We start from the raw sequence: 14,038 nt of genomic DNA on the forward strand, positions 1-14,038 counted from the left end.
ATATACCAACCAAACCTTAGCACTCTGGTAGTTCCTCAAAATGCTAAACTCAATTTCACCAGTAGGCATCTAGAAAGGAGAGTAAAAATATATTTACATAGGGACACTTGTGGGGTCTCAGATGGTTAAGAGTCCAACTCTTGATTTCAGCTCAATCCACGATCTTAGGGTCCTAGGACTGAGCCCCATATTGGGCTCTGTGCTCAGGGGGAGTCTGCTTCTCTCTCTCCCTCTCCCCCTCACCTCACTTATACTCCCTCACTCCAAAATAAATAAATCGCTAAAAATACATATATATTCATGTAAAACTTTTTATATGAATATTTACAGCAACACTAGCCTTAACACCCAAAAAGTAGAAACAATTCAAATGTCCATCAGCTGGTGAATGGAAGAGCAAAATGTGGCCTATCCCCATAATGGAATCTTACTCAGCCATAAAGAAAGAAGGTACCGGGGCACCTGGGTGGCTCAGTCGTTAAGCATCTGCCTTTAGCTCAAGTCATGATCCCAGGGTCATGGAATCAAGCCCCGAATCAGGTTCCCTGCTCATCAGGGAGTCTGCTTCTTCCTCTCCCACTCCCCCAGCTTGTGGTCCCTCTCTCGCTGTCTCTCATCACATAAGTAATTGAAATCTCTTTTTTAAAAAAAGAAGAGGGGCACCTGGGTGGCTCAGTGGGTTAAAGCCTCTGCCTTCAGCTGGGGTCATGATCCCAGCATCCTGGGATCTCGAGCCCCACATTGGGCTTTCTCCTCAGCTGGGAGCCTGCTTCCCTTCTCTCTCTGCCTGCCTCTCTGCCTACTTATGATATTTGTCTGTCAAATAAATACAATCCTTAAAAAAAAGAAAAGAGGGGCACCTGAGTGGCTCAGTGGGTTAAAGCCTCTGCATTTTTCTCAGATCATGATCCCGGAGTCCTGGGATCAAGCCTGCGGCTGGCTCTCTGCTCAGCAGGGAGCCTGCTTCCTCCTCTCTGTCTCTGCCTGCCTCTCTGCCTACTTGTGATCTCTGCTGTCAAATAAATAAATAAATCTTTTTTAAAATAAAATGAATGAATGAATAAATAAAAGAAGAAAAAAAAGAAAAGAAATAAGGTAATGATAAATGCCAAAACAAAGATGAACTTCAGAAACATTATACTGGTCTTCCCCCTGCTCCTTCTGTCACTCTCTCTCTCTCAAATTAAAAAAAACAAAACAGTATGCTAGGTAAAGAAAAGCCAGTCACAGAAGTTCATATATGATCCCATTTCTATGAAATGTTCAGAACAGGCATACCTACAGAGACAGAAAAGAAACTGGTGATTGCCTAGAGTAGGGGGAATGAATACCAAAGGGTACAAGCATTCTTTTTTGGAGTGATGAAAATATTCTAGAAAAAGTGATTTTGGTGATGGCTGCACAACTATAATATACTAGAAACCATGAATAATGGTTTAAATGAATAAACTGTGAATAGGATGCAATTTACATATCCATAAAGCTGCCACCCCACCAAAGGAACATTTCATTACCTGTCTAATAAGCAGGTTACTGATGTCACATTAATCTCCTTCACATATCCCCTAGATAAAGCAAACAGTGTTCTCTCTTCTCCACTTAAAATAATTCTATCACCTGCCATTAGATTTGTGACAGGCATGTCACCATTTTTCCGTCGAAAATTATGTAAATATTGTCCATCACAAACTGTTTTCACACATTCTGTTCTAATCAGGTTTCCAATGCAGTTACCACTCTCCTCCCTATGAAACAGAAAGAAAGAGAGAAAGCTTCCATTTACATCATATATATAAATACTATATTAGCATTTTTCCACAATTTACTTGTTCATCTGGCCCCTGGAAGCCATAATACTGACTCATTCATTTTTACATTTTCCACAATCTACATTCAAGTGTTAGAAATGCTAACATTCTATTAATTTAAAAATAATCTCTCATCAAAAGACCTCTAGACGAGTGCTAGGTAGCCCATCCCTTCTTGCAGCCACAGGCTGGGATCGCTGAACAACATATGTCTCAGTACTCTGAACTCTGAATGATGTCCCTACTTCCTATGCTGATACACATAACAATGAGGAAGATAAATGGTAATACTTTCCCTGAACTTGATGTTCTTTAGTATTTACAAGAGGATTTATAATCAGTTATTAAAATAATAATAAGCAAACTGATAATTCCACAGCTTCCAAGAAGCAAGTTTTAAGCATTTACAATTTCTCAGGCACAACTGTTAAATTACAGCTTCAGAAGCTTGTTGATATGTACACTTGACATATTCACTGTGCTGACATGGTCTATCAAAAACAACTTAATCCACTGTAATGATTCCTGGTGTTAAAATTTACTGTTAAGAAAATAATGTTCCAATTATTTCTAAAGTCACATTAAAATCAATATTCATTCTAAAAGTTATAAATAGGTAGATCAAAAACAATGGAATACTACATAAAGAAAAATACTATGCAAAGATATACAGAATTACTTCCTTATAAACAACTTGTAAAAAAAGATTTCTAGAGGAAACAAACTGAGGGCTGCTAGAGGGGAGGGGTAGAGTGATGGGATAACTGGGTGATGAGCATTAAGGAAGGCACTGTAACTGGGTGTTGTAGACAATGACTCACTAAACTCTACCCCTGAAACTAAAAAAAAAAAAAAATTTAAAAAAATTTTTATAATAAAAAATAGATCTCACAAAATAAAAGATGGACCACCTTTAGAAAATTTGAATCTGGGCACCTGGGTGGCTCAGTGGGTTAAGCCTCTGCCTTCGGCTCAGGTCATGATCTCAGGGTCCTGGAATTGAGCCCTGCATCGGGTTCCCTGCTCAGTGGGGAACTGCTTCTCCCTCTCCCACCCCTTCTGCTTGTGTTGCCTCTCTCGCTGTGTCTCTATCAAATAAATAAATAAAATCTTAAAAAAAAAAAAAATGATTTCTCAAGACATATTTAACCTACTGAAAATAAGAATAGTGCTCTACTTCGAAACAATTCCTGGACAACCATCTACAGTTGGCATGAATATATGAAACTGCACAGCCCTAACATGATATCATGTATCCTGTATTTTTCATGAATTCCGAATACCATCCCATTAGGTAATCCAAATTACTGAAGTTTTACTGTATTAGATAGACCACTTACAATTCTGAAGCAGGCATTAACCAAATATGTTGGTGATTCTTTTTATTATCCTTTGACTGTGACTCCAGGGTTAACATTAGACACCAAAGGCTGAAATACTCTAAGTGTGTAAGCTTTAGATGTTGGGTTTCTTCTTCTATTTTGGGCAGCATGCCAATTGGGACTGAACTGTCATCCATCTGTTGTTCCACTGCTCTAAAGAGAGATGTACAAAAAACATTTTACTGGCTGGCTATAAAAATGAGGTTATTTCTAAAATAAGCAACATATATGATGATCACTGTAACCTATAACCACAGGTCCTAATTTTCTTTAAAGTCTTTTCAACATTTTATAAGCCAAATGGCTTTTTACAAAGCAAAATGCTTAAGAAACCCAGTATAGTATTACTTTGCCCTTAAGGACTACAACCTAATACCTACTTAAGTTTGGTATACTCTAATTTTCATTACTATAATAGTATCAGTACCCGGCTTTTTGTACAACTGCACTTCTCAAAATCACAATTTGTGTACATCCAGCTCTATAACATTAGAAAGTCAACACAAAAAACATGGAGAACTGGGATGCCTGGGTGGCTGTCACTAGGCATCTGCCTTCAGCTCAGGTCAGGATCCCAGGGTCCTGGGACTGAGACCTACATCGGGCTCCCTGCTCAGCGGGAGGTCTGCTTCTCCCTCTCACTCCCCCTGCTTGTGTTCCCTCTCTCACTGTCTCTCTCTCTCTCTGTCCAACAGATAAATATTTTTTTATAAAGATTTTTATTTATTTGACAGAAGTAAGCAGAGAGGCAGGCAGAGAGAGAGAGAGGAAGGGTACCCCCAGATAAATATTTTTTTTAAAAAATGGACAGGGGCACCTGGGTGGCTCAGTGGGTTAAAGCCTTTACCTTCGTCTCAGGTCATGATCCCAGGGTCCTGGGATCGAGTCTCGCATCGGGCTCTCTGCTCAGCGTGGAGCCTGCTTCCTCTCTCTCTCTGCCTGCCTCTCTGCCTACTTGTGATCTCTGTCTGTCAAATACATAAATAAAATCTTTTTTTAAAAAAAGTCTTAAAAAATGGAGAATTATATGGAGTATTAATTGTGCTTAATATTAACTTCTGAATTTTTATATAAAAACAATTATAAGATAGCATACAAAACATAGAGAATAAGACTTTCAAAAAAAATGTGCTTGTGCTATAGGCCCAAACTTCCCAAAGCTCATTTTCCTCTGCATTAAGAAATCATTTATCTGATATAATACTTTGAAAAGTCCTTTATGGGAATTTTTAGGCTGAATTGTAAATTTTGGTCTTGATTTGAACTTGTTTCCTACTCTATATTTACATCTAACTACTTTTTTATGTCTTTCAAAACTTTCACTGGCTGATGGAGGTATAAATACAAATGACTGGTCTTAAGACAGCTAATAAACTTCCCATAGGTAGAAAAATAGACATATAGGCACCTGGCTGGCTCAGTCAGTGGAGCATTCAACTCTTGATCTTGGGATTGTAAGTTAGGATCCCATGTTGGGTGTAGAGATCACTTAAAAAAAAAAAGTCTTGGGGCACCTGGGCGGCTCAGTCAGTTAAGCATCTGTCTTTAGTTCAGGTCATGATCACAGGGTTCCTGGATCGAGACCAGTGTTGGGCTCCCTGCTCAGCAAGGAGTCTGTTTCTCCTTCTCCCTCTGCCACTACCCCAGCTCATGTTCTCCCCACCCTGTGTCAAATAAATAAGTAAAATAATGGGGAAAAAACCTGTATAATATTTAAAATTCCTGGAGTGCCTGGGTGGCTCAGTCATTAAGCACCTGTCTTCAGCTGAGGTCATGATCCCAGGGGCCCTAATTGAGCCCCATATTTGGCTCCCTATTTAGCGGGAAGTCTGCTTCTTCCTCTAACCCTCCCTCCTCTCATGCTCTCACTCTCTTGCTCAAATAAATAAAATCTTTAAAAACATTTAAAAAAAGTCGTACAACATCAAAATTTCCTGGGGGACCTGGGTGGCTCAGTCAGTTAAGCATCTGTCTTCAGCCCAGGTCATGATCCGAGTGTCCTGGGATCAGTCCTGCATCAGGCTCCCTGCTCAGCAGGGAGGTCTGCTATTCCTTCTGCCTGCTGCTCCCCCAGCTTGTGCTCCTCTCTCTGACAAATTAAAGAAAAAAAAATTTAAGTTTTTTTAAGTTATCTCTACACTCTACATGGGGTTCAAACTTAAAACCCTGAGATCAAAACACATGCTCCCCTAAATGAACCTGCCAGATCCCCCTTCTTAACAGAAGATTACCCCTTCTTAACCAGATTCCATTAAGTCCTAAAAGTATTTCATTTCCCCAGAAACTATCTGCAGCAAGATTAAAATAACCACTTTTGAAAGAAGTTTAAAAAGCATTCTATTATTCCCCAAGGAAATAGGCTGGTTACAAAATATGAACTGTGGTTTGTTTTTTTCTATTCCCTTCATTTTAGAAATACTACCCATGAAGAAAAATCACTAAAATGAAATCATCAGTTACAGATCAGACAACAAAGTTAAATCATGTTGAGCTAAGTAAATACTTAACTGGAATTAATACTTTGGGAAGAAAATGTTTTTACCTGCTATAAAGAGCACAGTTGCCAATCTGTGAACAATATTTGCAAGTTTGCTGGTCCTCAATTATTTGTGGTAAAGGAGCAAGCTTTGTCTTCTCCTTTTCAATAGCAGATTTACTAATACGGTGAAACAAAGAGAATGCCATCTGGTTTCTTAGCCTTAATAATTCTATGGAACAAAAAGGTAGGTGTGTGTTTAAGAATTAAGTTTATTTATATATCTTTCTCTTGTAAAACTTTCAGAGTTAAAAACATAAAATGAACGTTCTTATTTCCCATTACACTAGAATAACTGTTAACATTTTGGTGTATATTAAAAAAAAATTTTGGTATATATTTGCTTAAATTTTGTTCACATCGTAAGTTCTTTTTTTTTATTATTAACATATAATGTATTATTTGTTTCAGGGGTACAGAAATGTGATTCCTCAGTCTTACACAATTAACTGCGCTAACCACAACACATACCCTCCCCAGTGTCCATAACCCAGTCACCCTATCCCTCCCCCACATCACTCCAGCAACCCTGTTTGTTTCCTAAGGTTAAAAGTCTCTTATGGTTTGTGTCCCTCTCTGGTTTCATCTTGTTTCATGTTTTCCTCTCTTCCCCTATGATCCTCTGCCTTGTTTCTTAAATTGTGCATATGAATGAGATCATATGATAATTATCTTTCTAATTGACTTATTTCACTTAGCACAATACCCTCTAGTTCCATCCAGGTTGATGCAAATTTTTTGATGGCTGCAGAGTATTCCATTGTATATACAGATCACATCTTCTTTATCCATTCATGTGTTGATGGACACCTAGGCTCTTTTTTTCGTAGTTTGGCTATTGTGGAATTACTGCTATAAACATCGGGGTGCATGTGCCCCTTTGGGTCATTTCATAAGTTCTTTTAAACAGTCATATATAGGGTGCCTGGGTGGCTCAGTGGTTAAGCCGCTGCCTTCGGCTCAGGTCATGATCTCAGGGTCCTGGGATCGAGTCCCGCATCGGGCTCTCTGCTCAGCAGGGAGCCTGCTTCCTCCTCTCTCTCTCTCTGCCTGCCTCTCTACCTACTTGTGATTTCTCTCTGTCAAATAAATAAATAAAGTCTTTAAAAAAAAAAAAATAAATAAAAAAAAATAAACAGTCATATATATATCTCATAACTAGTAAATATTGTGAAGTTGATTTTTTAGCTAAATGGTAAGGATAAATACAACTATCCAGAGTGTCTCAATAACACAGGAAGTTTAAATAAATTTTGTATAATAAAAATTTGTATAATAAAAATAAAACCTTTTAAAAAAAGATTAAAGTTGTTTTCAAATATAGAGTATATTGTTAAAATTCCTTTTTAAAAAATACTACAACTAAAAATAAATAAATAAGGAAGCAAGCAAATAAATAAATAAAACCACAACTATATATTATAACCTGTATTAGGCCTAGCAAGTACAGTGAATGATTTTTCAGGTATATATACAGATGACCAAAGGTTAAAGGAAAAAAAGAAACAAACAACAGCCAGAGAAGTAACTGGAGAGAGAACAACTCAACCTCTTTTATCAAGATGGTTGGCAGGCACAGGGTACATGTGGCCAGTCTTGAGGTAAAGGAGCAGGCCGGCCTCTGGATCAGCTCTCCTCTCTTGGCTCAGCAGTGTGTACAGAACAAGCTGTGAAAACATTGTACATTTTGTCAAATAAAAGTTTACCTTTCATATGTCCATGCGTGTTTAGCAATCAACACATACTGTAACTTTAAAATCAAAAGGTCAGGGCACCTGGGTGCCTCAGTCAGTTGAGCAACAAACTATGGGTTTCAACTCAGGTCATGATCTCGTGGGTCGTGGGATCCAGCCTCACAAACAGCTCCTTGCTCAGTAGATAGTCTGCTTGAAAGATTCTCTCCTGAGGTGGCTGGGTGGCTCAGTTGTTAAGCGACTGCCTTCAGCTCAGGTCATAATTCTGGGGTCCTGGGATCGAGTCTGGAATCGGGCTCCCTGCTCAGTGGGAAGCCTGCTTCTCCCTCTCCCACTTCCCCTGCGTGTGTTCCCTCTCTTGCTGTGTCTCTCTTCATCAAATAAATAAATAAAATCTTAAAAAAAAAAAAAAAACTCTCTCCCTCTGCAACCTCCATTGCATGCACACATGTACACACATATTCTTTTTTTTTTTTTAAAGATTTTATTTATTTATTTGACAGATCACAAGTAGGCAGAGAGGCAGGCAGAGAGAGAGGAGGAAGCAGGCTTCCCACTAAGCAGAGAGCCCGATACGGGGCTCGATCCCAGGACCCTGAAATCATAACCTGAGCCGAAGGCAGAGGCTTTAACCCACTGAGCCACCAGGCGCCAAAATGAATAAATAAATCTTTAAAAATAAATTAAAAAATCAAAAGGTCCATTAAACTATTTCCATTTTGAAAATAACATTAGGCAAATTAATAAAGATAACACAATAATTCAATGTCAAATATTGAACTTCTACAACACAAACACTTGTCTGTGCTTCCAGTTTTACACAATAAAGAAATACATAGAGGGATGCTTGGGTGGCTCAGTCAGTTAAGGGCCTGCCTTTGGCCCAGGTCTTAATCCCAGGGTCCTAGTATTGAGCCCCACGTCAGACTCCCTCCTCAGTGGGGAGTCTGCTAATCCCTCTCTCTCTGCCCCTTCCCTGCTTGTGTTCTTTCTGTCATTCTCTCTCTCTCAAATAAGTAAATGAAATATTTTTTTAAAAATACATAGAATTGGGGCACCTGGGTGGCTCAGGTCATGATCCCAGGGTCCTGGGATGGAGCCCTGCGTCGTCAAGCTCTCTGCTCAGCGTGGAGCCTGCTTCCTCCTCTCTCACTCTCTGCCTCCCTGGCTACTTATCATCTCTTTGTCAAATAAATAAATAAAATCTTAAAAAAAAAAAAAAATGGAATTTTTCTTAGACAGTAAATATTAAGATTTCCAATAAATTAGAGAGGGAAATTAGCCAAATTATATTTTACATTCTGAAGTTAACAGTCTTTAGACACTACTTTCCCTGTTTAAAATAAATGAACTGTTTAAAATAAGTAAATAAATAAATTTCCCTGTTTAAAATAAATAAATAAGTAAATAAAATAAGTGAATTAAACACTAAAATGCATATTATTTACATCATAGTTACTAGGACAACTAAATGAGACTAACTCTACAAAGCTCACTGTTTTTTGCACAGCATGAATCATTATTAGCTGCTTTAAATTTATGTGGTACTCTCCAAAGAAACCATCTAAGACAAGTTAGAAACAGTTGGTTTACAATTCATAAAACCACCTTAGCAACAATAGCAAGTCATTTAGTCATATACAACCTGCAAAGAAGCTAGTATGCTTTCCAGGACAAGATTAAAATGTTGAATGATTTATGTGTTTGTTTATTTTTTAGTAGGTTCCATACCCAGCCTGAAGCCCAGTGTGGAACCAGAACTCTCATCCATGAGATCAAGACCTGAGCTGAGATCAAGAGTTGGAAACTTGGGAGGCATGGGATGGCTCAGCTGTTAAGCATCTGCCTTCAGCTCAGGTCATGATCTCAGTGTCCTGATGCACCCCTCCCCCAGTGCCCCAGCTCATGTTGTCTCACTCTCCCAAATAAATAATACATAAATCATGAAATTCCAAAACACCAAGACCAGTCATTATAATTAACATACCTAGGTAGGAGGAAAGAAAGATTTATGTTAATTACTTTATGTCACTATAAATAATATAAATTTCAGATAATTTTCAAGGACAACAAAAGATCGTTATGTTTACCAAAGAGAAGAAAAGATTAATAAGAACTTGAATTTAACATAATGGTAATAAGACATGGCTCTATATTTCATTTTTTAAATTTATTTATTTTTAAAAAGATTTTACTTATTTATTTGACAAAGATCACAAGTAGGCAGAGAGGCAGGCAGAGAACGAGGAGGAAGCAGGCTCCCTGGTGAGCAGAGAGCCCAATGAGGGGCTTGATCCCAGGACCCTGCAATCATGACCTGAACAGAAGGCAGAGGCTTTAAACCCACTGAGCCACCCAGGCGACCCTATATTTCATTTTAGATAATAATCATTAAAATCAGATTAAAAGACAAAAATAAAAGAATGGATTTAGTCTGATTTGTGTGTGTGTGTGTGTGTGTGTTTTAAGATTTTATTTATTTATTTGACAGAGAGACCCAGCGAGAGAGGGAACATAAGCAGGGAGAGTGAGAGAGGGAGAAGCAGGCTACCCTCTGAGCAGGGAGCCTGATGCGGGGCTCAATCCCAGGACCCTGGGATCATGACCTGAACCAAAGGCAGGTGCTTAAGGACTGAACCACCCAGGCACCCTAGACTGATGTTTTCTAAGAGTATCCTATGTTAGATGTTACATGAAAACAATAGTCCCATGTTAAACTAAGTTTAGAAAACAACAGGTTTAAACATACCTAAACCAAATCCGTATTACTTTGATTTCTCAGAAACTTTAATAGGCTACCATGCATCATTAAATTTCCAAATATACTTGGTTTCAGCAAATTTTATCACCAAAGAATTCTTTAGGAATATCTGTTTAGACTAGTAGTTTGGCAACATAAACTTGGCAACACTGTCTTATAAATTCAGCTGCTGTATTTCTTCACTAGAGAAAACTTTCGGCTAGCCTTGTATACATTTACAAACAATTTGAGTACTCTGGATACATCCCAAATTGAAAAGTACTATATGAAACTTAACTAAAAATTACCCAAATTGAACCAAAATATATAAAGCAGACCTACATTTTTCAGTGTACTAAATATTCAGACAATTTTCTTACTAAGACTTATACCTACCTGACTACGGTGTTCAACAGAATTTAATTCTTTGCCAGTTTTAAGTTCCAGTGGCATTATCTTATATTTCGTTTTATATCCTCGATGTATTTTCACACCAACTGTGACATCTATTTTGCCTTTCAATCCAAACCTAGGGGACCAAATGCTTTCTTCAATATCCAATGAGTTTATGACTTCAATATTACATGTTGAATTATTGTTATTACCATCACTCGGCCTAAAAAATGAAACACAAGAATACTTCCTTAGAACACTTCACTTTTCTCACATTCTGGCACTGACTCTATGACAGACAGAGGATTGGGGGATGGGAGATCATCCATACACTTTTACCGAAGCGATTCTCAAAATGTGGTGCCTAGACGAGCATCATCAACATCACCTAGGAACTTTTTTTTTTTTTTTTAAGATTTTATGTATTTATTTGACAGAGAGAGATCACAAGTAAGCAGAGAGGCAGGCAGAGAGAGAGGAAGGGAAGCAGGCTCCCGGTTGAGCAGAGAGCCCGACGCAGGACTCGATCCCAGGACCCCGAGATCATGACCTGAGCATAACCCACTGAGCCACCCAGGCGCCCTCATCTAGGAACTTCTAATAAAAGCAAATTCTCAGGCTCCACTCCAGACCTACTCATCAGAAAGTCTGCAGGTAAAACCCAGCAATTTGTTTTACAAACTCTGTAAGTGATTCTGATGCATGCTCAAGATTGAGAACCGCTGTCCAATGCCTCTAACTCACATAATTTAAGTCTTAATACTTACCATCTATACTTTTGAGTTCATTCCTACTATAATCTTCCTAACTCAGGCCTTTATCTCCTCAGGCCTAGATTACTACAAGTATCACTATTTGGACCTAATGAAGCCACAATACCAATATGAATATTCTGATATACAATTATTACACAGGTTAATATAAAATGGCTTGCATGTGGTTGCACCCAAGGTAGCAAAGGCTGTATTCCTTCAGTGATACCATATTAAACTATTTAAGAATGAGCTGTCTTTCCCCATCATCCATGCATTATGAAGCCTGATTATCAAACACTTTGCTCCTACACTCCCCATAACAATCTTCAAAGGACATCGTGTGCACCTACAATTCCTCATTGTTTTCTTTACTTAAACGTTAAATGAATCCATTTCCATCACTACCAATATTTAAAACTAAGTACTCAGCATTGTTTTTTTTTTTTTTTAAGATTTTTATTTATTTATTTGACAGAGAGAGATCACAAGTAGGCAGAAAGGGAGGCAGAGAGAGAGAGAGGAGGAAGCAGGCTCCCCACCAAGCAAAAAGCCCAATAGGGGACTCGATCCCAAGACCCTGAGATCATGACTTGAGCCGAAGGCAGATGCTTAACTCACTGAGCCACCCAGGCGCCCCTCGGCATTGTTTTTTATATTACAAAAGAAGTTCTGAGTCTACTATCCTAACTTAAATAACCAAGAGCACAGGAAGGAGAAAAATATATATATAAACATCAAAGGAATTAGGAGGTGAAAATAACTTTGAAAGCTTCCTACCTAAGGCTCTTATCTAAGATTTACTCATTTTCAGAGCAGTAAATTATTCAGCATGAGAAAAAAGTCAGATAGCACCAACTTTTATTAAACCTATTCTAGACTCAAAGCCAGATAAGATACTTAATCTAATAGAAATCTTACACGAGGGCGCCTGGGTGGCTCAGTGGGTTAAGCCTCTGCCTTTGGCTCAGGTCATGATCTCAGTCAGGGTCCTGGGATCGAGTCCCCCATTGGGCTCTCTGCTTGGCATGGAGCCTGCTTCCTCCTCTCTCTCTCTGCCTGCCTTTCTGCCTACTTGTGATCTCTCTCTGTCAAATAAATAAATTCTTTAAAAAATAAAAAAATAAAGAAATCTTACAGGAAAAGGATAAATTTTCTAGTAATAAAATATATTTTAGATCATAAAAATCGAAATTTGGGGTGCCTGGGTAGCTCAGTCAGTTGAGTCTCTGCCTTCAGCTCAGGTCATGATCCTAGGTTCGGATCTGCCTGCGGCTCTGCCTACTTGTGCCCTCTCTCTGTCAAATAAATAAATAAAATCTTTAAAAATAAATGTTAATTAAATAAAATAAGAATTGAGATTTAAGGGGCACCTGGTGGCTCAGTGGGTTAAGCCACTGCCTTCGGCTCAGGTCATGATCTCAGGGTCCTGGGATCGAGCCCCACATCGGGCTCTCTGCTCAGCGGGGAGCCTGCTTCTCCCTCTCTCTCTGTCTGCCTCTCTGCCTGCTTGTGATCTCTCTGTCAAATAAATAAAAATCTAAAAAAAAAAAGAGAGAATTGAGATTTTAAAAGCTTAAGAATTCTATCAGAATACATGATTTAGTTGACTTTGATTTGCTAATTTCATGTTATTTAGATCAGCAACTACATCTTAACAAATGAGAATATTTTCTAGAGAAAAAAATGACATTTCAGTAATTTTTTTTACTGTTTTGGTTTAAAAATAGTCTCCAGGGGCGCCTGGGTGGCTCAGTGGGTTAAAGACTCTGCCTTCGGCTCAGGTCATGATTCCAGGGTTCTGGGATCGAGCCCCGCAACGGGCTCTCTGCTCAGCGGGGAGCCTGCTTCCTCCTCTCTCTCTGCCTGCCTCTCTGCCTACTTGTGATCTCTGTCTGTCAAATAAATAAATAAAATCTTAAAAAAAAAAAAATATATATATAGTCTCCAGGAATATATGTATACTTCTGCAGTCTCTGAGGAAGACAACAGAGGAATTCAAGGAAACTACAACTTATCCAAAATTTCTTAAATATTGTTCTGTTTTCTTTCTCCAAATGTTATCTAATTGTGTTATATATTTAAATATGCTCCAATGAAATAAAGCAAACTTCATTATTTATAAAATATCACATGTATACTTAATAGAAGATAGGTAATGAAACTTTTAAAATTGCTACTGAAATTCATTCCCCTAGAAAATGGAAGTAATGTATTTTGTGTTTTGTGGTTTTTTAAATTTTATTTATTTATTTGACAGAGAGATCACAAGTAGGCAGAGAGGCAGGCAGAGAGAGAGGAAGAAACAGGCTCCCTGCTGAGCACAGAGTCTGACTCCAGCCTGATCCCAGGACCTGAGATCACGGCCTGAGCTGAAGGCAGAGGCTTAACCCACTGAGCCACCCAGGCGCCCCAGTAATGTGATTTTAGACCTAGGTCTGTGGAATAAATGACAGTATTTCAATTTAACTACTATGATTTTGACCAAATAATGCTGTAAAACTCTGATGGAGAATATGATACCGTAAAAATGAAGATTTACTCTTACTACCAAATGGGTGAGAAAACTTGTTTCCTTAAATGACCTTTAAAAGTCTCATTCTGTGGACGCCTGGGTGGCTCAGTTGGTTGAGCAGCTGCCTTCGGCTCAGGTCATGATCCCAGCCTCCTGGGATCAAGTCCCACATCGGGCTCCTTGCTCAGCGGGGGGCCTGCTTCTCCCTCTGCCTCTGC

General features: G+C 38.6%; 1 protein-coding gene across 2 annotated transcripts in view; it reads right to left on the reverse strand.

Moving 5' to 3' along the window:
• Positions 1-14,038, reverse strand: part of DNA2 (DNA replication helicase/nuclease 2) — a 55,390-nt gene that overhangs the window by 22,383 nt on the left and 18,969 nt on the right. For both annotated transcript variants that reach the window (XM_045083434.1, XM_045083433.1), the window contains exons 6-10: positions 10,557-10,776; positions 7,276-7,393; positions 5,733-5,898; positions 3,149-3,343; positions 1,515-1,745 (exon numbers count right to left, since the gene is read on the reverse strand). In XM_045083434.1, the coding sequence (XP_044939369.1) occupies positions 1,515-1,745; positions 3,149-3,343; positions 5,733-5,898; positions 7,276-7,393; positions 10,557-10,776 (930 nt within the window). The remainder of the gene's footprint in view (positions 1-1,514; positions 1,746-3,148; positions 3,344-5,732; positions 5,899-7,275; positions 7,394-10,556; positions 10,777-14,038) is intronic.

Source organism: Mustela putorius, unplaced genomic scaffold, assembly GCF_011764305.1.
Source record: "Mustela putorius furo isolate JIRA1106 unplaced genomic scaffold, ASM1176430v1.1 tig00000698_pilon_pilon_pilon, whole genome shotgun sequence".
Classification (NCBI taxonomy): domain Eukaryota; kingdom Metazoa; phylum Chordata; class Mammalia; order Carnivora; family Mustelidae; genus Mustela; species Mustela putorius.